The sequence below is a fragment of the Trachemys scripta genome, chromosome 1, assembly GCF_013100865.1.
Source record: "Trachemys scripta elegans isolate TJP31775 chromosome 1, CAS_Tse_1.0, whole genome shotgun sequence".
Taxonomy (NCBI): domain Eukaryota; kingdom Metazoa; phylum Chordata; order Testudines; family Emydidae; genus Trachemys; species Trachemys scripta.
Window position 1 is genome coordinate 25,874,504 of NC_048298.1, and position 26,638 is coordinate 25,901,141.

The 26,638-nt window shown below is 44.8% G+C and overlaps 1 protein-coding gene across 9 annotated transcripts in view; it reads right to left on the bottom strand.

Moving 5' to 3' along the window:
• SRPK2 (SRSF protein kinase 2) overlaps positions 1 to 26,638 on the bottom strand; it is a 280,377-nt gene that overhangs the window by 249,437 nt on the left and 4,302 nt on the right. For 3 of the 9 annotated variants that reach the window (XM_034766274.1, XM_034766332.1, XM_034766324.1), the window contains exon 1: positions 22,429 to 22,606. The exons of 4 other annotated variants lie outside the window; for them this stretch is intronic. In XM_034766274.1, coding sequence (XP_034622165.1) covers positions 22,429 to 22,435 — 7 coding nt within the window. In that variant the 5' untranslated portion in view covers positions 22,436 to 22,606. Of the gene's footprint in view, positions 1 to 22,428; positions 22,607 to 26,638 lie in introns of those variants that run through there. 2 more of the 9 variants (XM_034766315.1, XM_034766348.1) reach the window with 2 other exon arrangements.

Here is a 26,638-nt window from a genome sequence, read left to right on the forward strand (position 1 = left end):
GGGGGGGTAGAAGCGCTGAGGCTGCGGCCTAAATGGTCTGCGCTGAGGGCCCACAACATGCATCCCCAGGGAGCGCATGATTGTTCTCGAGTCCTTGAGGCTCTGCAGGCGAGAGTCCGTCTTGTCCGAGAACAATCCATGTCCCTCAAAGGGCAGATCCTGTAGGGTTTGCTGCAGCTCCGGAGGCAAACCCGAAACTTGAAGCCAGGAGATCCTCCGCATAGCGATACCCGAAGCCAGGGTCCTCGCAGCCGAGTCCGCTATGTCCAAGGAGGCCTGCAAGGAGGTCCGAGCCACCTTCTTACCCTCCTCTACCATGGCTCCAAACTCTTCCCTGGACTCTTGGGGAATCAACTCCTTAAACTTCCCCATAGAGTTCCAGGAGTTAAAATTGTAGCGGCTCAGTAGCGCCTGTTGGTTCGCCGCTCTAAGTTGCAGCCCTCCGGCTGAGTAAACCTTACGGCCAAACAAATCGAGCCGCTTAGCCTCTTTTGATTTAAGCGCTGCAGCCTGCTGGCCGTGGCGCTCTCGTGCGTTCACTGATGCCACCACCAGTGAACACGGTTGGGGGTGGGTATACAAGTACCCGTAGTCCTTAGACGGGACAAAGTATTTCCTTTCCACCCCTCTCGCTGTGGGTGGAATAGAGGCAGGAGTTTGCCATATCGTATCCGCATTAGTTTGTATCGTGCGGATCAGGGGTAACGCCACCCTCGATGGGGCATCCGCTCCGAGGATGTTCACGATAGGATCCTGCACTTCCACTATCTCCTCCGCCTGCAGGTCCATATTACGGGCCATCCTACGCAGGAGATCCTGGTGAGCCCGAAGATCTATCGGGGGGGGGGACCTGCACATGAAGTGCCCGCCACTGCCTCATCCGGAGAGGAGGAGGAAGATGCCTCCGGTGGTACTGGATCCAGGGGGGGTCCTGATCCCCCTGCTCTTGGGCCGGAGCATCACCTGTACTTGGGTCTATGGTGTCAGGTGGCGTGGACACGGAAGCCTCCATACCTCCTGGCGGAGGCCGAGAGATGGTGGATTCTGGGGCCCTTCTAACCGAGTGACCCGAGCGAGAGGTCGATGGTATTGGAGCCCCTTGCTCCTGGTGGTACGCCCACGGGGTCCAAAACGACCAGTGAGATGGTCCATGAGAGTGGTCCTCTGCCATCTCCTGCCAATGGCCCAAGTTCCGTTCCTCGGCTTGCCCTTGAGGGGGGTATGCCGATCTCGACAGGTCCTCCGAGGAGCGAGACACCGATCTTGACGGCCATGGCGGTGCCGAGAGAGACGAAACGATCCCCGTGGGCTGCGGTGCCGCACGGTACCGGTCCGGAGATGATCTATCTCTGCGCGGTGCCGGCGAACGGTGCCGGGACCGCGATCGGTGCCGATGACCTCGTCGGTGCCGGGAGCCGGATCTGGACCTCGACGAGGACCTGGAGTATGCCCGGTGCCGGGAGCGGCCTCTCGACGTCGAACGTCGACCGTAGCGGTGCCGAGAACTACGTCTCGACGTTGATCGGTGCCGACGATCATAGCGGTGCCGAGACGTAGAACGGTGCCGCGACGAAGATCTTGGCCGCGAGTACGACCGGTGCCGAGGTGATATTCGGTGCCAGGACTGCGAGCGGCGTGGGGACCTGCTTCGGGACTTGGATCGGTGCCGAGGTTCCAGCCCTTGCGATGGAGGGCGCATCAGGGCAGGTTTCCCCCTTGACTGGACCGGGCGAGTCAACGGTGCCGTCGGTGCCAGTGGTTGAGGCGGTGCCGGCTCTGTGAGAGCTATCAAGTCTCTCGCCGCCACGAAGGTCTCCGGAGTCGACGGGAGTTGTATTACCGCCGGTCTCGGTGGAGACGCTATCTGCACTGGACTCAACGGCCTCGGTGCCGGAGTCGACAGTGCTGGAGGCACCTGTTTCCGGTGCTCCGCCGGCGCACTCGGCTCTACCCCCGGCACTGGGGGAGCCGGCGTCTTCGGCACAGAGGTCCCCGTCTTATGGGCTTTTTTATGCCCCGGGGATAATGACCGGCGTCGAGGTATCTGCTGCGGTGCCGACGAGGTCCGGTGCCGGGGAGGTTTGTCCGACACCACCCGCGCTGTCGGCATTGCCGGTGCTGCTGGGGCACTGCGCACCGAGGCGCTAGGCGCCGGGGGCCTGGCTCGTAGAGGGAGTGTCCGGGGTAAGTGCCGCCTCCATCAGGAGTTGCCGGAGCCGAAAGTCCCGCTCCTTCTTGGTCCTTGGTCTGAAGGCCTTACAGATTTTGCACTTATCTGTTTCGTGGGACTCTCCCAGGCACTTCAGACAGGAGTCGTGCGGGTCGCTCGTGGGCATAGGTTTAGCGCAGGAGGCGCACTGCTTGAAGCCGGGAGCTTTGGGCATGAGCCCGGGCCCGCGGCCGGGGGAGAAAGGGGGAGACGACCCCCTTAGTCCCCTGGACTATTATAACAACTATAACAACTTTGAAACTACTAACTATTTAACTACAAACACTAGAACTATAACTATAACTACAACTATGAACAACAAACAAAGCTAGGGAGAGTGGAGGACAGCTATGCCGCGCTCCACAGTTCCAACGACCGTCAGGGGCGGTAAGAAGGAACTGAGGGGGCGCCGGGTCGGCTGGGGTATATATTCAGCGCCATGAAGGCGCCACTCTAGGGGGCTCCACAGCCGACCCGCCGGTGTTGCTAGGGTAGAAAATCTTCCGACGATCGTGCACGCGGCGCGCGCACACCTAATGGAATGGATATGAGCAAGCACTCGAAGAAGAACACTGAGTTTGGAATAGAAGCTTGTTTATCTCACTTTATTAAAAGCGCTCAAGTTTAGTCATGGTAAAACTACTCATTAAAGCAATATTCAACAACTATTATATTATTTTTAAGTCCAGCCCCCACCCCAAATAAAAAAAAGTTATCTATATCTCTGCTACAGTCAGCCTACTGGAAACTGGAAATCAGTTCCCTGTGGTCCCCAGAGGAAATCAGACCGTAGTCAGGGCCAGGAGCAAGCTCTTCTGGGCCACTTAAGGGAATCCAATCCAGTTAGCTGGAGGGGAAAAGCAGCCTGCTTTAAGCTCCCAAGTGCTTATGTCCCTGCTTGCTGGTGTTTTATAACAGAAAAAGATGCATTAAAGGAGCTGGCAGGTAAGGACTGGAGGCACTAACAAGAATGCTCTCTTCATCTCACCAATTCCTACAGGCTTCTCAGGGCTAGTCTACACTATGGTGCTACATCAGCACAGCTGCACCAATGCAGATGAGCTGCTGTAGTACGTCTGGTGAAGATGCACTATGCCAACAGGAGCGCGCTCTCCCATCAGCATAATTACTCCACCTCAACAAGAGGCAAAAGCTATGTCAATGGGAGAACATCTCTCACCAACATTGCATGGTGTAGACACCGCTTTTAGTCAATGTAACTTATGTTGTTCAGGGTGGTGGCTTTTTCATACTCCTGAGTGACATAACTTACATTGACTTAAGCGGTACTGTAGACAAGCCCAAGATTCTCTTGGAAGTGCCAGGGGTCTGGTTCACACCTAGCACCCCAGCAGCAGACTGGCTGGCTGATTTTTTTTATTTATTTATTGTTGCATGGAGCTAGAAGGAAAGCTTGTTTACACTATGCACATCCCTCTTATAGGGAGCAAAAAGTCCCATATATACCAGTCTTTCTGGTCTTCTAACTGTAGAAAACTTTTACAGCAAGTGCCTCCCCTTGCTGCTAAATCAAGTTGAAATTTACAAAAAATTATACCTGTCATCAGCAGAAGAGAACAGGATGGTGGGAAAGGAAAGTTGTTTTGTCTCAAATACTGACTGAACAGGTCCCAACAACCTTTACATTTTTTAAAAAGGAGGTTTCTCCATCACATCATCATCCACCTTCATAACTGGATCAACCTGTCTGTTTATCTGTGCACCCTCTATCACTCTGGGGTCATGCTGACCAGATGTCACCTCCCCCATTTAAATGCTGATCCAAAGTCAAGTGCACCCCATTTGTGAGTATTCACTCCTGGAGTCACATACCCTTCTCAGCATTATAGCAGCCAAGCCTCGTGTTTCTGCATCGATCCACACAGTGATCATGGATTTCCTTAAGACCTGGTGAGAGAAGTCTATTCAGTCCCGCCTTAAAAGTTGCCACTAGAATGCATATAAGAGCATATATCAAACAAAAAAACAACAGAAAGGAGTCACTCCTGGAACAAGTTCCAGTACTGCAACAAACAAAAGGAACTCAAGCAGAATTTTACAAAAAAAAAAACACAACACCAACAAGACCTCCAGTAATGCGCCCAGTGCCTGCCCCTACTCTCACAAGCTGGACTGGATTTCTGTAAAAGAGGCCACCCTAAACCCTGGTATTTTGTGGACAGCACCAAAGGTACCCAAGAGACTGAGTAACCCAACCTCCAACAAGGAGGAAATTTCCTTGGAAAGCCAGGATCTGACCCCTCACCAAGAGCCCAATGCAGACCCAAAGACAGAGACCGCATCAGATATCGTTCCCAAAACCCACCTAGACACTTAGCAGGACAGTGTTGGGGACAGCATCTCTTCCAATAAATATTATGTGCTATAATACAACTGTATCGGAGGGTTAAACAGCTTTTCTTCTGAGTATTTGATGGCCACTATTATCTTGGGAGGATGTGTCAGGAGACTGGGTCATGGGTGGTCATGCCTAGTGGTCAAAGTCCAAATGCCAGAGCCAAGGGTCGAGGTACACTCTGAACCGAGGCCAAGGATCAGACCCGTAGTCAGTCAAGATGCCAGAGCCAAGGGTCAAGACAGAGTCAGAGCCTAGAGTCAGACTCAGATTACCTAGAGTCAGGGAAGGCAGAAGCAGGACTGATCCCAAGACACAAGCAAGTCTGGGTGCAGGGCAGGGTCTCAGCTTGAGCAAGGCTAGGTGCAAGGCTTGGAGTAAAGTGAGCATAGGGAAGCAGAAAATCCATAGACATATGCATTGAGCAGCTGCTATCAATTGCAGCTGCTGGACTTAATAGCAAGCCACCTGACAGCCTTACCCAATCAGGTGGTTTTGCTGTGTTCCAGCAGTGCTCATTGGCTGTCTGACAACTGGACAGGCACAGCTGCAGGCCCTCATTCTTGACAGCATGTGAACTGTTATTCCACTCACCCCTCCCCCATGCTCAAAATGGCATCCATGCCAGAGAGAATTTAAGATCTACCATGTTTATTTCTCTGATAATATCAAATCCCCAACCATTGGCAAATCTGGCACCTTCCCCGCCCCATGTTCCTCTCCCTCTTGCTTGACTGCCACTCCACTCTTTCTCTCTCATTCAAACTGGAAGCATGACAGGAGTTAAAAATCAAACACACTGGCATGCAGGCATGTTTACTGAAATGGAAAATGCTTTTCTCTTACTGTATATAAAAAAGTACTTTGCTTTAGTTTGAGCAATGTCCTGAGTCTTTAGCTACCGTATCATTTTATGAGGTATAATAAATTTGTTAGTCTTTAAGGTGCCACAAGATTCCTCATTGTTTTTCCCAACACAGAGTTTACAAGGCATTCATAGCTATTTTTAATCAGACTCTCATCACTGTTACCCACTGGATTCAGAACAAGTACTGCAAAAGTCTGTATTTTGCAGTGCATTTTTGGCTGAGCAAAAAATTATGGAATAGAATTTAAGTTAAAGATAGTGCTCTATTTTGGCACAAACATTGAAAGGCAATGTAGCCCACTCGAGGCCACCTATATAGGTAGTGTTGCCCTTCCACTTCTGAACCGGTTCCAGGAGGGAGGGGAAGACAACATCCTGATGGACAACTTCATTACACATCTTGCTGGTTTGCTCATTAGCCTTTTGAACGAGACCCTTCTCTAAATCTTGGTAACATGCCTCAAGGTAACATCCTTTAAAGTAAAGACAGGATGCACATGCAATTACTAACTTGTCCCCACTACCACCCCCCTCCCAGATTCCAAACCCTCCAGTCCAGTCGACCAGTGACCCACAGAGCTGCACACTCAGTTATTAACCAGCCCTCTCCTTCCCCCCTCAAATGCCACAGTGCACCACCAAACCAGGATCAGTACAGGGGCCCTATCCCTGTGCAGATACAAAATTTGTATCCGCATCCAATCCGCAAAAATGGTCTGCGGATATAAAGCAGATATCCGCAAATTTGCAGGGCTCTATCTGTAAAAGGGAGAACCAAGGTGGAAAACGTCTCAACTTCACACTCACCCCAGATTAGAAAGAGACTATGGGCTTGGTATTTCAAAACTCAGGAAGAAGCAAAATGTCACCATTGCTGCCAGGGAGACTATGATTAGTACAATGACTACCCATGCTGCTTCTCAGCTCCTACACCTGAAGTGCCACAGACTCCATGGATAGGTGTGTTATCCTCTGAATGCCTGACAAATGTCCAGGGAAGAAAAAAAGAAGAAATGTCTGGGGAGCTCATGTCTGCACCCCAAAAGATGGATTTGAAGACAGAAGGTTGGAGAAAAGGTTTTCCTACAAAAAGAGAAAAGGACAGAGAATTGACAACAAAGAGCATGGAAAAAGATATGGACATGCAGAAAAAGCTTCTGGAATTGATAGAGAAGCAGACAGTCCTGCTGAAGAACTTTTCGGTGCAATGTTCCCACCCACCCACCTACTCCAACCCAGTCATATCCTGCAGTCCTTTGAGACCAATGCATACTAGTCTTCCCCAATTCCCAGCCCCAGGCACTTCCCTCCCCGTTTCACCCCACAAGACAATGAGAACAGTCAATTAAAAAATAAACACTAGTTAAAGGATTTTTAAAAAAATACAACAATCTGTGGAACTCTCTGCTACAATATATCATTGAGTTCAAGATCATAGCAGGATTCAAAAAGGATTAGACATCTATATGGATATTGAGAATTAGTTACAGTAGATAGAATAAAATAAATGTTAGTAAGGGATATAAACTAATATTCTTTAGGTCATGAATTAATCATTAACCTGATTTCTTCATGCAAAACACATCCATCTACCCACAAACAAGCAAGAAAGCAAATTCTTATAATTCACTCAAGCTATTTCTCCTAGAAGCTGAGGAAAAAAACTGGTATTGCTATTTATATTTTAAAATATTTAGGAAGTGCTGAGATACTGTGGTGACAGAGACCATACAAGTATAACTAGCTATAACTGATGGAAAGTAGGGAAAAACTTTCCCATAGATTGGTTATTTCATAATTGTTAACTACAGAATTTCTTGCATCTTGCAGTAAAGCATCTGGTATTGGCCATTATCAGAGACAGGATCCTGGACTACATGGACCAGTGGTTTGATCTGGAATGTAATGCCTATGTTCCTATGTATAAATTATGAGTGACTGACATTTCAAGCTTGAGCTGAAATGTGTACTGCAAGAACTTTAACCATAATTTAATAGAATACCCAATTACATCATTTAAGAAAGAACATTAATTACCACATTGATTATCCACACACAAAAAATGTACTTGGTAGGCATGAAAAAAATCATTACATCAGCTATCTGGTTATGAAGGTAATTGTATCTAAGAAAAACTGAAAAAAAACCAGCACATAAATAATTTATCTCTATTTGTTCCACAAGTGTCCCACAGTTAAAGAGAAACCATCAGGCTAAACCATGCATGCTAAAAATTTAGTTTTGTTATTTTTCAAAACCATAACTGTAATAATTTCATAATTTTTAATGCTAATACAAGGAGTTTATTTGGATTCAAAAGGACGTTGTAAACTTGAATGGACTAATTTTTAAAAAAATCCACTTCCTAATTAAGCAAGATAGTTTGCCCTATTTTTTTTTTTTAAAGTACCTTCTTCTGGAAAAAGGTTCAAGGTTTTTCTTCCTCCCACCTTAATGTTAAGGGAGAAACTGACTGACTATACACAACATGTTTAAGTGCATAGATCAGGGGCGGGCAAACTTTTTGGCCTGAGGACCGCATCAGGTTTCGGAAATTGTATGGAAGGCCGGTTAGGGGAGGCTGTGCCTCCCCAAACAGGCAGGCATGGCCCAGCCCCCGCCTATACCTCCCCCCCGCTTCTCACCCCCTAACTCCTGCCCCCCATCCAATGCCCCCTATTCTCTGATGGCCCCCCCCGGGATCCCTGCCCCATCCACACACCCCCACGCTCCCTGTCCCCTGACTGCCCCCGGAACCCTTTCCCCGACTGCCCCCCGCTGCCCCATCAACCCCCCTCCTTCCTGACTGCCCCCCGGGATCCCTGCACCCATTCAAGCCCCCCATTCCCCACCCTCTGACCGCCCCGACCCCTATCCACACCCCCACCCCCTGATCACCACCCCGAACTCCCCTGCCCTCTATCCAACCCCACCTGCTCCCTGCCCCCTTACCGCGCTGCCTAGAGCGCCAGTGGCTGGCAGCACTACAGCCGCGCCGCCCGGCTGAAGCCAGCCACATTACCACGCAGCACAGAGCACCAGGTCAGACCGTGGCTCTGCAGCTGTGCTGCCCAGCTGCCCAGAGCATTGCGCCAGTGGCACAGCGCGCTGAGGCTGCGGGGGAGGGGGAACAGCAGGGGAGGGGACAGGGGCTATCCTACGAGCCAGGAGCTTAGGGGACGGGCAGGAGGGTCCTGTGGGCCGGATGTGGCCCACGGGCCGTAGTTTGCCCACCTCTGGCATAGACAAACTGACAAAAAAGGAACATAATTTTTGCTAACTTTTGTCAGTCACGTTAGGTGCTACTGACGTTATCAGCAGATACAACTTTTTTCATACAAAAATTTGATGTTTTCAAGTTGACTGAGTGCCTAAATAATATTTTGCTGTGTTTGCAACACAAACGTGGCAATGTTTTTATGTCCACGTGAGCCAGAAGGTGATACTAAGGCGAATATTTGAAATTTCACCAAGGAAGGTGGGTTTTGGTTAAAATATAGGGCGTCTGTAATCCCGGCATTCCCAAATACTTCCTGCATGACCTCAGTCAAGTTACTTAACCTCTCTGTGCCTCAAGTTCCTCACTGGTACTATGAGGATGATAATACTTACTCTACCTCATAAAAGATGTTGAGAGGCTTAATGTATTAATATTTCTAAACCACTTCAACATCCTCACATGAAGGCTATATAAACACAAAGCAATATTAGTTTAATTTAATCCAAAATGACTGAAATGCAAAAAATAAATAGTCAGCAGTAAAGGTGAAAAATAAATTAGATTTGTAAAATGTTCAGTTTTCTATGGTGTTTTAGGGACCTCAGATATAGCTGCTGTAGAAGTTCAAGTTATTACAGTTAAATAATTCTAAAATAAAATTTTCGCAAAAACCACAATCTATAATCATGCCATTTTGGATTGATAGCAGCTTGATTTGGAATTCGAATAGTATCAGAAAATTAAGTTAAGATTCTCATAGTAACATGAATAATTCTCTTACAGATCATCACAATAGTGGTTTACCAAAGAAAAACAACTTGTTCATTTCCTGACCACACATTTAAATTCACAACCTAAAAACTGCATTAGTGTAGGTTTATTTAATTTCCTTGATTTTTATTTTCAGAAAGGAAATAGCCTCACTTACTTTTAGCAATTAAGCATCCCAAATAGAATTCGTTTAGGTTAGGAAAAGCAGCTGAGGTTAGGTCAGGGTTAGCTAATGCACTGCTAACCCACCCCAAATTCTTCCCTAATGTTAACACTTTTTAACCTAGATTTAGCAGTTGAGGTCCACCCTAGGGTCAAATTCAGCCAGCTACGTTGAGGTTAAATACATTAATATGTCAATACTAGGGGAAAAGTTCATGTAGGAGTTTAGGACCAGTCTCCTTTTGTCCATTGTCAGTTCAATTACCTTGGGTGACTAAATACAGAGATCAGAGGGGTAGCCGTGTTAGTCTTAAAGGTGCCACAGGACCCTCGGTTGCTTTTTACAGATTCAGACTAACAGAAGTATTGGGAGCATAAGCTTTCATGGGTAAGAACCTCACTTCTTCAAGTGCAAGACATCTGATGAAGGCTTGCACTTGAAGAAGTGAGGTTCTTACCCACGAAAGCTTATGCTGCCAATACTTCTGTTAGTCTTAAAGGTGCCACAGGACCCTCTGTTGCTAAATACAGAGAGCTGTTGTATGGAAAACTCCACTTCAGGAATATCATTTCCCAAGCCCCCCTACTCTGTGAGGCATTATGGAACATTGCAGGCGGGGGAGGGGGTCGAATCTAGACCTAGGATGCCAGTGCATTATTGATGGGAACTATAGCCAAGATGTTCTTTTTTTCCCCTGAACTAAGATTCTCATTTTCTCTCAGATGAACCCTTCAGAAAGATGTAACTCTCCGCACTGAGATGGATTTCTTGAGTGACAAACGTACTCCCTGCACAATATAAGGGAGCAATACCCAAGTCTCATGGCAATATTTAGGGAGCCAACACAATGTCCGTAGGGAGAGGTGGTCAGGTATCAAGTTTTTTCCCCAAGATTCCATGATGCTCTCCAGTATATCAACAATGACAGAAAGAGAGCCCTGGCTTATCTCTGGATTTGAGATGGTACTACATGGTGGTAGCTTCACAAAAAGCTAAGGAAGACCATACTGGATCAGACCAATGGTCCATCTAGCCCTGTATCCTGTCTTCCAAAAGTGGCTAGTGCCAGATCCTTCAGAGGGAACTAACAGATAGGACAATTTATCAAGTGTTCCATCCCTTGTCATAAAGGCCCACCTTCTGGCAGTCAGAGATTTAGGGACACCTGCAACGTGGTGTTGAGTCCCTGACCATATTAGCTAATAGCCATTGATGGAACTATCCTGCATGAACATATCTAATCTTTTAACCCAGTTTTAGCCTTCACAACATCTGCTAGCAATGAGTTCCACAAGTTGATATGCATTGTGTGAAGCAGTACTTCCTTATGTTTGTTTTAAACCTATCGCCTATTAATTTAATTGAGCAACCCTGGTTCTTGTGCTATGTGAAGGAGTAAATATCACTTCCTTATTCACTTTCTCCACACCATTCATGATTTTATAGACCTCTGTCATATCCCCCTCAGTCATCCCTTTTCCAAGCTGAAAAGTCCCAGTCTTTTTAATCTCTCCTCATACACCTAATCATTTTTGTTGCCCTTCTCTGTACTTTTTCCATTTCTAATATATCTTTCTTGAGATGAGGCAACTGGAATTGCACACAGTAGTCAAGGTATGGGCATACCATGGATTTATATAGTGTTGCTATGATATTTTGTGTCTTATTATTTATCCCTCTCATAATGATTCCTAACATTGTTAGTTTTTTTGACTGCGGCTGCATATTAAGCAGATGTTTTCAGAGAACTATCCACCACAACTCCAAGATCTCTTTCTCAAGTGTTAACAGCAAATTTAGACCCCATCCTTTTGTATGTATAGTTGGGATTATGTTTATTTTGCATTTATAAACATTGAATTTCATCTGCCATTTTCTTTCCCAGTCAGCCAATTTTGTGAGATTCCTTTGTAACTCTTCACAGTCAGCTTTGGACCTAACTATCTTGAATAATTTTGAATCATTTGCAAACTGTCATCTCACTGTTTACCCACTTCTCAAGATCATTTATGGATATGTTGAACTGCACCAGTCCCAACACAGATCTGTGAGGGACCCCGCTATTTATCTCTCTCCACTGTAAAAACGGTGTTCCTCGTGTCTGATAAGTCTGTTCTTTACTACGGTTTCAACCAATTTGCCTGGTACTGAAGTCAGGCTTACCAGCGGTTATTGTCAGGATCACTTGTGGAACCTTTTTAATGATCAGAATTACATGGTACAGAGGCTGATTTAAGTGATAAATTACAGACCATAGTTAGTATTTCTGCAGTTCATATTTGAGTTGCTTATTTAGGGACTTATTCCTGTTTAATTTATCAATTTGTTCCAAACCCTCCTCTACTGACACCTCTATCTTGGACAGTTCCTCACATTTGTCAACTAAAAGGAATGACTCAGGTGTGGAAATTGCCCTTACATCCTCTTCAGTGAAGACCGATGCAAAGAATTTATTTAGATTCTCCATGTTGGCCTTATCTTCCTTGTGTGCTCCTTTAGCACCTTGATCATCCCGGGGCCCACTGATTGTTTGGCAGGCTTCCTGCTTCTGATATACTTTAAAAAAATGCTGTTAGTTTTTGTGTCTTTTGCTAGTGGTTCTTTAAATTATTTTTTGGCCTGCCTCTTTCAACTTCTCCACTCAACTTTTGTTTTTAAAGAGACTGATGACAGAGAATATGCATCAATCAAGGCTTTGAAGTCCTTTGATGTGAATTGTCTTGCTACTTATCTCTTTAGTATTTCAAATGCACCTCTTGCCATAGTATCTAAGTGCCATCTGGTTGACAGGCCGATCCCTCTGAGGAGCATTCTTCTTCAGAAGAGCAGGGGAAAAAGACTAGTTCTGTACACATATCCTTCAGGACTAATGAGAGAGCCAGGGCATAGCAGTAAGGAAGACATGCCCAGATATCTTAGGTGGAATAATGCAATTTTTAAATTAGAGCCAGAATGGGCAGAGGGACTGGAACAGAACCATTGCAGACTGTGAAGACAGGAGAGAAGGAGACCATGAGATCGAGTGGCTATTTGAAGCAGCAGCAACTTGGAAAGGGAGAGAGGAGGAACTACTTTCTTGTAGCAGGCCTACAGGAAGGCTGAATTAAAAAGGTACACCAAGGAAGCAGCTCCGGAAAAGGGATTCTGACTCCTCTTTACCATTACATGGTGCCTGTGTGTAGTTTCAGTCACAAGTCTCCATGCAACACCTGCCCAGTAACCACTCAGGCTATGGCTCCACTGGCGCTTTACAGCACTGCAACTTTCTCGCTCAGGGGTGTGAAAAAACACCCCCCTGAGCACAGCAAGTTACAGCGCTGTAAAGCGCCAGTGTAAACAGTGCCCCAGCGCTGGAAGCCGCCCTCCCAGCACTGTAAGCTGATCCCTTCGTGGAGATGGAGTACCTGCAGCGCGCGACCACACTCGCACTTCAAAGCGCTGCTGTAGGAGTGCTCCCGCGGCAGCGCTTTGAAGTTTCAAGTTTAGCCACGGGTTCAGTGAAGAGGTATGTTGCAGACTTTGCTTCCCAGGCACTAGTTCAGAAAGCAGAAGGAGTGGAAGCAGACAGCCAACTGAGATCACTCCTGTTCCATAAATAGGACATCCCACACTTAGGAACAGTTGCCATCTTGACAACAGTAACTTGCTTAGGGCATATATACGCTATGCCCACCACAGTGGCAGAGTTGAAGCACTGCAGCTATGCAAGTGTAATGCCATAGTATAGATCGGGGTGGGCAAACTTTCTGGGCCAAGGGCCACATCGGGGTTGCGAAACGGTACGGAGGGCCGGGTAGGGAAGGCTGTGCCCCCCCCAACAGCCTGCCCCCCCACCCCCCCCACCTCCCGCCCCCCTCAGAACCACCAACCCATCCAACCACCCCACTCCTTGTCCCCTGACCGCCCCCCAGGACCCCACCCCCTATCCAACCCCCTCCCACTCCCTGACCACCCCCTCCTGGGACCCCCTGCCCCTAACCGCCCCCCTGGAATCCCATCCTCTATCCACACAACCCCCAGCCCCTTTCAGAATGTGACCTTGTGAATACGGGCAGAGGACACAGGAGGAGCAGAGGCAGCCGCGCAGCCAGAGTGAAGCAGCGGTTTCCCCTTCAAAGCGCCACTTCTCTCCAGCCGGCTGTGCGGCCACCAGTGCGTCTCCTGAATCCTCTGGCCGCGTTCCCTGCGCTCCCACCACCCGCCCCGCCTGCCCACTCTCTTGCTCCCGCAGTGCAACCCCTCCCCCACGTGGGGGGTGCGCCGGTGCTGAGCTGCCCGAGTGCCCGGCCCTGGGTCCCCCTGTTGTTGAGGGGCCCGTTCCAGGGCACCCTGTGTTCACTTATAAATCAGCCCGAGCCGCGCCGCCCAGCCGGAGCCGGCCACCGCGTTGCCGGCATGGCGAGCTGAGGCTGCGGGGGAGAAGCTGGGGACAGCCAGGAGCTCAGGGGCCGGGCAGAACGGCCCTGCGGGCCAGATGTGGTCTGTGGGCCATAGTTTGCCCACCTCTGGTATAGATGCTTCCTACCTCAATGGAAGGGATTTTCCTATCAGTGTAGATCCACCTCCCTGAGCTGAATTCTTCTGTTGACCTAGATGTATCAACACCAGCGTTAGGTCTGCTTAACTATGGTGCTACAGGGTGTGAATTTTTCATACCTCTGCACAATGTACCAAGGTCAATATAAATTTTAAGTGTCAGCCAGAGCTCTGTTTTCTGGTTCTGTAGAAGAGAATAGATTTGTGAGCCAGAGGGAGAGATGCTGCTGAGGGAGGGAGGTAACAAAATATTCTTCATCCTGATTGGAGCTTTATCTAAGGCCAAAAGGAGGAAGGGCAGTCTATAAATCCATCCTATGGGAGCCCTGAAAAGCAGAATCTCCAAGTCTGTTAGGTATCAGTTGCGGAACCTTGAGGTGCATTTCTGTACAAAGTTGCACATGACAGAAAGATGAAGCTACGGTGAAGCCTTTCAAACCATTTACCAAACTGCCTGCATTCCTACTTTATAGGGTGATAACATTGTTGAGCATTTCCTTGAATAAAATATTACCAGAAAATAAATGCAGACCCACTGACCTTTTCCAAATCTAGTTTTCAAATCATGTTCTCATTTTACCACCAGTGGTCTAAGAGATATAAAATTTGCACATTCAGCATTGATATATACACCTCTACCCCGATATAACGCGGTCCTTGGGAGCCAAAAAATCTCACCGTGTTATAGGTGAGACCGCATTATATCGGGGTAGGGAGAGGAAATGCTCCCTGCCCCAGCTCACCTCCGCTCTGCCTCCGCCTCCTCCCTGAGCGCGTTGCCACCGCTCCGCTTCTCCCTCCCTCCCTTCCAGGCTTGCCGCACCAATCAGCTGTTTGGCCCGGCAAACCTGGAGGGGGTGAGGGGAGAGAAGCGGAGCGGCGACAGCGTGCTCAGGGGAGGAGGCGGAGATGAGCTGGAGCGGGGAGCGGTTCCTCTATGCCCCCATTACTTGCTGCAGCCCTCCCCAGGCCCCCCCATTCTGCCGCCTCCCACGAGCGTGCCGCAGCTCCGCTTCTCCGCCCTCCATCCCAGGCTTGCCGCGCCAATCAGCTGTTTGGCGCAGCAAGCCTGGGAGGGAGGGAGAAGCGGAGCTGAGCGGCGTGCTCGTGGGAAGAGGAGGCGGCGGAGCGGAGGTGAGCTGGGGCAGGGAGAGGTTCCTCTGCGCCCCCCCCCTTACTTGCTGCAGCCCCCCTGCCTCAGCTCGCCTCCGCCTCCTTCCATGAGTGCGCCGCAGCTCCACTTCTCCTCCCTCCCAGGCTTGCCGAGCCAAACAGCTGATTGGCGCAGCAATCCTGGGAGGGAGGAGAAGTGGAGCTGCGGCACGCTCATGGGAGGACGCGGAGGTGAGCTGGGGCGGGGGCCCTGGGGAGGGCCGCAGCAAGTAATGGGTGGGCGGAGAGGAACCGCTTGCGGTAACACGAATTCATATATAACAAGGTAAAGCAGCCCCATCCCCCGGAGCGCTGCTTTACCCAGTTATATCCGAATTCGCGTTACATAGGACCACATTATATCGGGGTAGAGGTGTACAAGAGATTATGATGAGAGTAGAATTAAGATCTCAGAATGAGTCTAAAAATATATTCTTCCTCTGATAAAATTAATTGTATTTATATGCATTAAGTTTTCTGGATTTAGAGGAAAATATAACCCAAACAGTTTTACTGCCAATTCTGACAAATATTGGATCTATATGACTAATTTGCAGAAAGTACACGCACTCCAGCCTATACCTACATTTTAAATATGTCCACATCACACAAGAAAACTGACTCTTATTTTTCTATATATTGAAAAAATAAAACATAAAAAGGAAATACATTAACTATTTTATTTCTCAATATTAGTACACTGAGCGATATCATTTGACTTTCTGCATCATCGTGTTCTTGTGACATCACAATGGTCTTCGGTCTCCAATTCAGCATTCTCAATTACTGTACTGTAGTCACTTCTCAATAATACTTATGCACCCTTACTATTAGAAAATAGGAAAAAAGAGGATGAGACTCCCAAATAGATAACTTTACCCTACTTTCTAGATCAGAGGTGGCCAAACTGTGGCTTGTGAGCCACATGCGGCTCTTTTGCAGTTAAAGTGTTGTTGACGTCACTAGGCATAGCTACCAGGTAACTCGGGGAAGTGGAAGGCCATAAGTGCCGATGAAACTCCCCTGCTCTGGGCCTAAGTGAGCCACAGTAACTCCATCTTGTGAACTTTAACCTACCTACATGCTCACAGCTTAATGCTGAAGCAGAATATGTAATGGTCAGCTTTTTCTAGCAGACAGCTGCAGTTTTGCTCACACTAACAGAAAAAGTAGTGATAATGCGGGGGAAAGAGAGGAGGGAAAGGCCTAGTGTGTAGAGCTTGCAAGGTCGAAGATAAGCATGCGAACGGGAACTGTTCTAATGTACTGCCTGCTGTAACTGTTGTCGGGGAGGGAGGGGTAGGAAGAAACCAGAACAAAAGGCTTACTGAAAACAACTTGGAATATAAAAGGGAAAACTTGCTTGTATTTGCTGCGCTTATGATTTGAGACATGCTGGTCTCCCGAGTGCCTTTTCGGGATCTCGAATAAACTTCATTTGCTTCTCCACCCTGGTGTGTCTATTGGTGCGGCGCACACCGGGCAATGAACCCTGTTGCCCCCTGGGAATCCTCTGGGCCGGCAACAGTGTGGCTCGCAGAGCCTACACACATACACTCCACCTACCAGACTTGGTCAGGGGAGCTCGGGACCTTATGCCCAGCAGGGACGGGGGACTAGATGCTTCACCCCCGCGGGGAACTCCTGCCGGGGCTCAGGGCTTCAGCAGGAGCAGGGCTGAAACCCCAAGCCCCGGCAGGCGACTCCCAGGGTGCTGAAGCCCCGATTCCCAGCAGATGTGCCCTGGCTCTCGAACTTCTGAAGATTGTGGTATGAGGCTCAGCAGGTCAGTAGTTTGGCCACCCCGGTTCATGACAGTCTTATTGAAGACCGCATAGCTGAAGAGACTGGGAATGGAGTATTTTACTTCTGGGTCACTGATCCAGACTGGCGAGCCAAAAGTAATTCTTTAATAGATGTTTGGTAGACTAGATGAAACTAACTGATGCTCTCAACTTACCCTAGTAGACGGGTGTCCATATCACAATTATCACCATCAAAATTGGCACTCTTGTAGTGGCTAAATGGAAAGGCTAAGGAGTGAATGGATGTGGAAGAGACTGAACTCCTCTCTTCTAACTGGTAGTGATTCCACATCAGCAGTGAATCAAACCAGTGGATCAATGCACAGCATCTTACAGTATTATGGCCTGTGCTATGCTAGTCCTGTGGAAAGCAGAGTACTTTCATGGGTGTTAAGTCCAAATATAACATGAGCAGTCAATTCATTTCAAATTTAAAATAATTTTGTCTTTCTTCACTAATGGAGGAGTTTTAAAACAATGTGATGCTTTATGAACTATGTGGGACACTTTATGATATTATTGATACCAATAATATAAAATTATTTTAAAATTGCAAGGAATCTGTCCCGATATGCCGTGTGAGGTATCTGTGAAAATATTATAATTTGCCAAGTATGATAATCTTGTTTATATGTTTCACCTTTGTATTATGAATTATAGATATGTATGATATATCTGTATTTCCAAACTTGTGCTGTGTTTCTGGGTGACACCCCCAGATTGGCATCAGCACGAGGCCTGCTTGATGGGATATCAGCTGTACAATGAACCCATTGAAAGGAGAAGGAGACAAGGACTGCACCTTATGAGTCAGCAAGCCATGCAGGGGCATGCCTATGAACAGAACTCTAAGGCCTTTCAATGCCATGTGCTGTGAAGTTTGTGTTTGGGACACAGGAAGCACAAGCCATATGGCAAAAAGGAATATAAAGGGCAGCTGCATCATCTCCATTTTGTCCTTATTCCTGCTTCTTACAACTTTTCTACAAATGAAGCTCTGAACAAATGACTGAATGACCCATCCAAGCTGTGCATGTGTTCCAGAGGGATTTTCAAGCCAGCAAAGTTACCAATACTGCTAAGAACCTGATATATGGATTTTGAAGACTCTATATGTATCTGATTGCTTTACCATTTAATAACTCTCTTCCTGTTCTTTCTTTTTTCTTTATAATAAACCTTTAGTTTAAAGGATTGGCTCGCAGCATAGTATTTTGAGTAAGATCCAAACTAATATTGACCTGGCAACATGGCTGACCCTTTGGGGTCAGAAGAACATTTTGGTATAGTGGGCAGAGTTTTTAAACAACTTCTCACTGTACTGGACCTAGGAGCTGATTGAGAGCCAGAGAATTGGAATGCAATAAAGAGGGCTGTGTGGTTTAATTTTTTAGCTTCTTGATAACCAGTGTGGGGGATCAGAAGCACAGTTTGTGACTGGCTGCAGAGTTTAACTTCAGTGTTACCCACCAGTCTTGGGAGTATCTGCTCTCCCTTTTGCAGCCTGCCCTAACCTTCGCAATTCCAGAGAGGGCTACCCCAAGCACCCGTTGTGTCACACACAATACCAAGGCCTCTGAATATTAGCCCATATCACTAGAAAAAGTTATGACTCAATAAGCAACTATATGTGTAAGCCCCTTCGTTTTCAGTTTAAACCAATTTTTACCGAAAAAATCCCAGGTTTTACAGAAAAGTATTCTTTTTTTTCCCTCCAATTTCCACCTTTTGTATCATTCAAAGAAAATATATGTATTACGATAATACATTAGTCTGTGTGTGTATATGCAAAGCCACGTGTTGAAGTAAGGTTATGTATGGTCTAGAAGATACACGCAAACAAAAAGGCACACATGAAAGCTCTAAAGTCCATGTGCATCTGAACATACTGATGAATCTCAGACCCATCACGTACATATTTCAAGCTGTTAGCAGATTACGGTTTAAAGATCTGACATACTAAAATGGGAAGAAAACGAAAATTTGTATCAGAATACGTTTCAGAACACAAGGAAGTATTTGAAAGTTTAAAAAAAAGGAGAAAAGGATGAAGTTGTGTGTATGCACTGCAAATGGTGTAGCCCAATTATTAAATGTAAATATTTATAAATTAATAGTTCTAAGTCTACAACAGTAAACTGTTTATACAAATGAGAAGTTTTATTTAGGTATTAGAGATATATTGTTTTCTTAAACTCAGAGGTGGCATTGTATTTTGAGTTCTGTTTAAGTACTACTGCAAACCACATTGAATTCCATTCATCAAAGCATAATCTACTGAATACTTTTTTCCCCATCCTTCCATCAAAATAAACCCCAATATTTACTCACAAAATATATTAATAGTTTTTCCACCGATTTTCACCTGTTTTTGTTGTAGTAATAAACACAGATAAATTTCCAGGAAAAATTAAATAAAATAGAAACCGAAAACAAAGGGCCCTATACATGTGATCGAGTGGAATAGTGGTGAAGGTCTGGTGACATGCAGAGTCTGTTAGTTGAAGGCTGAATTTGGTCCTTAATTAACAGCATGAGCCCCAGAGGAGGAGAGATTGAGATGTGCATACCCATAACTCCAAAGAGCCACAGAGAGGTCAAACTACTTTGGAAGACACCCTATTTGAAGGTATGAGCAATTGGCAAAATGTCAAAGCTCCTAAAGACAAGCAGATCTGTGGTTTGAGAATAAAATTTTCTCTATCTTATTTAGAGAGTATTAAACACACTATGAAAATTTTACTTTCTCTGATACTGTTTCCTCAATTTGCATATGTTTGCTCCCTTATTATGGGTTGTATATTCTTTTGTAAGAAAAAGAAATAGAAAAAGCTTACATGCATGTTATACATGCAAGTGTTGATGTAATTACAGGTAAGCAAGTAATTTAGACTATTTTGGTCTGCGTTCAATACATCTTACCTAAAGAGAAACAAGAGGCCATTCAGAGGGACACTGTCATAAATAACAAAAATAAATATCAGCTATGAAATAACACATATAAAACTAAAAAATCTGCCTAAGTACAAAATTTTCCAAAAAACACTTACTTTGGATAGTTCCAGTAGTCACATTCATGCTTCCCTATACATGAGCCTAAACTTTGCTAAAGCAAAACACTACTAAATTATGTCAATGTGAGCTTCTCTCTCACCCTTTTCTGGAGCATTTAACAGAAAATTACACATTAGCTGTGAAAATATTTCTGAATATGCAAAGTAGAAAAAAAGCATACTGATGAGCCATTGATATACTGGTCTAAAGAAAGAGGATAGGACCTTATTATATTTATGATCTGAAACTGCATAACTTAACACTATTCTGGTGAAAGTTTCATAACAAAACTCTCGCAGGATTAGTCCGTTCTGAAGGTTTACAAAGATGTTTACTTCATACTGTAAGATTTATTCCCAGATTAATATTTTTCTACAGATTTTACCTTTAAGAATTTACCAGTCTGCTGCTGTATTATGAAGTACATAGTTAGTAATGGGGATAATGAAAGCATTCGTAAGTGCATAGTGTGGCTCATAGGTCAGTCTATTTTTGAAATGTGCCAGCTAAAATTTTACATCAGTATTTTATCTCTCTGATGTATAAATTGTGTGGACTATTCATACCTCATCTTAAAGGTTTTCAGTTAATTATGTAGTGTATGTCTCTGGGTTAAATCACCTAAGCCAATTTAAATATAATTTTTTTGTGCCAGAATAAAGTAAGTTATATACAAAGACTATGTTAAAGCAATAATTAGGTTGAGATTTTAATGAAGGAAAAGTCAGGAAATTCAGAATTAAGGATCCCACAGCAACTTTAACTCTGCTCCACTATGTAAATGCATACAATAAGGCATTGTTTCCCTACTTGAACAGTCTGGAAGAGGAAGAGCCAGTGCAGAGAAAAGAAGGAATAGAGGAAAAATACATCACACTGGATTTGTCCTATAAACTCCTCTGTTAATATGCTTCCAGCACTTGTAGCAACCTTTAAGGGAGGCACAGCACAAAACAGGCGCACCTCAAGCATATAGGGCTGCAAGCTCAGCTCACAGCCTAACGTTCTCTTCTCTACTCCTGTTGCACTTTGCCACAAAAATATACAGCCCACAAGGGGCCACTAGTAGCGTCCCCATGTAGCACGTCACCTTCAGGTGAGTGACGGGGAAACAAAGAAGTAAAGATGACAAACGGGGGGGGAATATATGAACAAAAGATGAGACGAGAAGGCAGAAAAGGAAAATAGGACTGAAAAGAACCTCTCAGGTAATCAAGTCCAGTTCCCTGCTATCACAGTCATATAATCCCGTTTATAAATTCATCAAATTCCATTGTAAAACTGGTTAGGTCAAGGCCAAGGGAGAAAGAGAAAAGCGAAAATGGCAACTGTTTCAAGAAATGGCACAAGGGAAACGCAACTCTTTTGAACAATTAACAAAATATACTGACAATATGGTAACATTTTTACTAAGGTTTGTGTTTGCTAGATTTCATATAAGTGATTCCAATATTACAAATTAACACGCAGATTTTGTAAATGTACAAATTCTGGCTTTTATCACTGCAGCAACGACAACAGAAAGATTACAAAAATCAAACAAAAACAAAACCAAGGACTTAAACATCCCTGGGCTATAGTCAATGCATGGTTTGCCTACTGTTTGCCAGAATTCTAAAATGATCACGAGACACTCAATACCATAGTTTAAAATCAATGTTATTTTCCTATCTCTGAGGACAAAGAAAAACTCAGTCTCCCGTAACTTAGAAAAGTTAGTGTTTTTAATGATAGCTTTTTGGATGAGAAAAACTGTGAAACAACTACACCGTCAATAAGCAGTTTTATTTCTCAAGAGTTAGAGATTTCTTCAAGATTGCTTTTTACAGGCACCCTCCAAATAAGACCATCTCAGAAGTGACACTAAACATGACATTTTAGTGAAACACATTTGTTCTTTATCCAGAATTTCTATACCAAATCAAAAGTTGCCAAATTATTTGCTGAAAAGGGACAAGCATGACATGAGCAAAACCTAGGGGTACATTTCTAATGAACACACTGAGTTTCAGCAACCTGACTCCCCATTATCATCAAGAACAGCTATTGGCTAAAAGTCTATGAAACATTTAGAAAATATGCAATGCAGTAAGAAGATACTATTTGTATAGAGTACCTTTCACTAACCTTAAGTACACATTTAGTCTGAAAATCTCAGTCTTCCCAAACACTGCTAAACAAAAATTTGTCAGATTGCAATTTTGCCATGTTACAGTACATATAGATTGTTGTAATGTAATAATGTTACAATAAGGTATGTAATATGTTAGCCCATTCTTGCCCTTCTACCTTACCTTCCATACACCATCTGGACAGTAACTCCCAAGGGTGGGGCTCAGACGCCGTGGGCACCTTCGCAGTTTAGACAGCGGCAAGCACAATTGTTCACAACACCAGTGCTCCAGAAACATTAACAAAGCCACTCCTCTTTGAACTTTTTAGAGAGATGATGGTTCGCAGAGCCATGAGGAGGAACCAGAGAGTGAAGTTAGGGATTGTGTGGAAAAATAACAGGGGAGAACAGGAGGCTGGGTAAGTCAGTTGAAATGGACAGAAGGTGATGTCAATTGTAAAATAAAGAATTAAATTTAGGAATGGATAGAACACTGAGTACAAGACTAAAGTTAGGGGGAGAGAAATGTATACATTTTTTAAAATTGTTTAGCACAGTGGTGCCCCAATCCTGAGTGTGGCCTCTAGAGACTACTGCAATATAAATAATTGTTGAAATGATAGTATAGGGAGGAAAAAGTAAAAGATGAGAGCTAGGCAGGATTAGAAGGGATAAAGGGATGCAAAAATAAGTGATACATCTTTTTTGCCAATCCTTCATTTACATTTGGTTATTTTTGTGAGGTCTTCTGAGCTGTCCTGCCTTACTTTATGTCTTTGAAGATCTCAGCACACTTTTGAGTGTTGTTATGATAGAGATGTGTATAAAGAGGAAACGAATGCTGAGTTAATTTCTATTTTCCATGAAACCAGGCTGGCTGGTATTATGTTTCCATCTTTTAACAACAAAGTCCCACAACAGCTGTCTCATTCTTTTGCACGAGATCAGCGTTTGGCTGACCAACCTATAATTATCCTGATCATCCCGTAAGTCCTTTTTAAATATTGACATAACATTAGCTTCCTTTTCCCCAGTTTTTCACAATATATTAAAAATTAACATTAGCGTTCCAGAAAGCGCCTCAGCCAATTTCTATAAGACTAAAACAGCTAAACTGCTCCTTCTGATAGGCCGGGGCTACTTTACTTTATGCTGAACCCATTGTCTGTAGCTTTTTAGATGACAAGCCCTTCAGAACAAGAAATATCCCTTCTTTTATATTTGCACAGTATCTAGTACACAGCAGGCAGTCCAGGAGATTAAAATAATAGTGGAAGTAGGGCAATTTTTCTTGGACACCTCTTATCTCCAGAACCTCTCTATTTGATCTGACAGATCATGAAAGATCATCTTTGGAGCATGGTGTAAGGACCATCTCTTCTGGCTGAAGGGAAGATAGGGGGAACCTTATTTGACATTGGTCAGTATGATGTGGTATTTTTCAGTACATACGGGTTCAGAAAACTTGGTATTATCCATTCTTCCATTGTGCTGATCTGTTTACTTTATGTCAGGGGTAGGCAACCTATGGCACGTGTGCCAAAGGCAGCACACGAGCTGATTTTCAGTGGCACTCACACTGCCCGGGTCCTGGCCACCGGTCTGGGGGGCTCTGCATTTTAATTTAATTTTAAATGAAGCTTCTTAAACATTTTAAAAACCTTATTTACTTCACATACAACAATAGTTTAGTTATATATTATAGACTTATAGAAAGAGACCTTCTAAAAACATTAAAATGTATTACTGCAAGCAAAACCTTAAATTACAGTGAATAAATGAAGACTCGGCATACCACTTCTGAAAGGTTGCCGACCCCTGCTTTATGTGTTTCTCCAGTGTGGATCAGCTGAGAGTACAGGATCTGTTGCATGAGGCATGAAACATCCACTGCTATGCTGGGGAACATTAGTTGAGGGTAAAATAAATCAATCCATTCTGTGCGCCATTGACTGCCTCAGCCAATGTAGACCAAACTCAAAAATAGTAGTCATGCAAAAAGTTAAGGATATTTTTAACTAAAATAAATAGGTTTTTAAACCAATGCAAAAAGCCAGCTCTGTTTACAAACAGACCAGACAACAATGGTCTCAAGTTTATTGCTCCTCAATTGGAGAAGCAGGTTGCCACTGGAGGAGAAAATGGAGACAGTCATTAGCATAAAAAGATATCGTGGATCTTTTCCTTCAACCCAATAGTAACAGAATGGTGAAACAATTCACTTCTCTAGCTATGCCTCTGACTTAACTAGGCAGACTAAACTTTGTGGCTAACAGCCTCTCTACCACACCAGAATATCAGCAGACACAACATATCCTAAATTTGGACTGAAACTTTTATCTGAGACAAGCTTAATCATGCAGAAGAGCAACTAACATGCAGAGTATGGAGCATTTATCATTGGAAGTGGGAGACCCTTCAGAATCCAGTATTCACACTTTGTCTTGATAATCTATGTAAGGCCATAGACAGTTCTGCTCCCCATCCAACCTACAATCCAAGGCAAATTTTACTGAAGTGATCAAAAAGTATATTTTCATATTGTAATAAGCAAACTGGCATGTGGCCAGATATAAAGATCTTATCTATTAGAAAATTTAAGAATTCATGAAAGATACATTGTCAGAGGACTGGACTGACCACCTTATTTTATCTACTGCACATTCCATAGCTTGTAGTTCTTGAGTGTCCAATGGTTAAAACTTGCCATTGCTATCCACCCGATTTATTTTGTTTGAACAGAGATTGTGAGATACTCTCCCCCATTCCATGATACTTTGCTGTAGCTGAAAAAAATAAATAAATGAGAAGGGAAATAGCTTCCACTCCAGCTGTCCTCTTCTGGAGAGGAAAGCCAGTGGAAGATGGATGGGAGAAACCCCTTTCAAAATCCACGGTCAGACAGACCCTGGCCATGCAGTTTACATTATTCTATAGACTTTTTTAGAAAACAGCATAGGAAAATAAAATAGAAAAATCAGAACAAAATATGGGACACTCCACTGCAGCACACTAATGCCTCCTGCCCTTCACCAGGATGGATTCACCCTCCAATCCAACTGCATGTGAAAAGGAGTGCCTCTGCCTGAAAAGGCAAATTGAAATAATGCATTTTTAGTGGACCTATGCTGAACCAGCCTATAGTTATAAAAGCAACTGTCCTACTGAAGACAATGTAGAGTTTTACATAAATGTAATACAATTACTTCAGATTTAACCTTCTGCATGGCATATCTCTTTACTAATTTAACTATTTAGTGCCTGATGAGCAGGTTCTCACAATTCATCACAGAAGCACTGGATGTTGGCAAATTCTGAGTTCATCAAGGAATTCAGAGATTGATGTCTTGATATCTAAATCAACATATTTAGTTCCAACACACCTACCTCACAGTGGCCCTATATGAAATGTTACAGCTTCTGGAGCATTTCCTATTTCAGAAAGCCAATGGTTGCATCCTAGAATGATTTCCTAGGATGAGATATTGCAACAAGAAGAAAGTCAAGGAAAGTGTGGGCGCCTTACTGAATGAGGGAGGCAACCTAGTGATAGAGGATGCGGAAAAAGCTAATGTACTTAATGATTTTTTTCTCTCTGTCTTCACAAACAAGGTCAGCTCCCAGACTGCTGCACTGGGCAGCACAATATGGGGAGGAGATGACAAGCCCTCTGTGGAGAAAGAAGTGGTTCAGGACTATTTAGAAAAGGTGGACGAGCACAAGTCCATGGGGCCGGATGCGCTGCATCCAAGGGTGCTAAAGGAGTTGGCGGATATGATTGCAGAGCCATTGGCCATTATCTTTGAAAACTCATGGTGATCCAGGGAGGTCCCGGATGACTGGAAAAAGGCTAATGTAGTGCCCATCTTTAAAAAAGGGAAGGAGGAGGAGCCGGGGAACTACAGGCCAGTCAGCCTCACCTCAGTCCCTGGAAAAATCATGGAGCAGGTCCTCAAGGAATCAATTATGAAACATTTAGAGGAGAGGAAAGTGATCAGGAACAGTCAGCATGGATTCACCAAGGGCAAGTCATGCCTGACTAACCTAATTGCCATCTATGACGAGATAACTGGCTCTGTGGATGAGGAGAAAGCAGTGGACGTGTTATTCCTTGACTTTAGCAAAGCTTTTGATACAGTCTCCCACAGTATTCTTGCCACCAAGTTAAAGAAGTACGGGCTGGATGAATGGACTATAAGGTGGATAGAAAGCTGGCTAGATTGTCGGGCTCAACGGGTAGTGATCAATGGCTCATGTCTAGTTGGCAGCTGGTATCAAGCGGAGTGCCCCAAGGGTCGGTCCTGGGGCCGATTTTGTTCAAGATCTTCATTAATGACCTGGAGGATGGCGTGAACTGCACCCTCAGCAAGTTTGCAGATGACACTAAACTG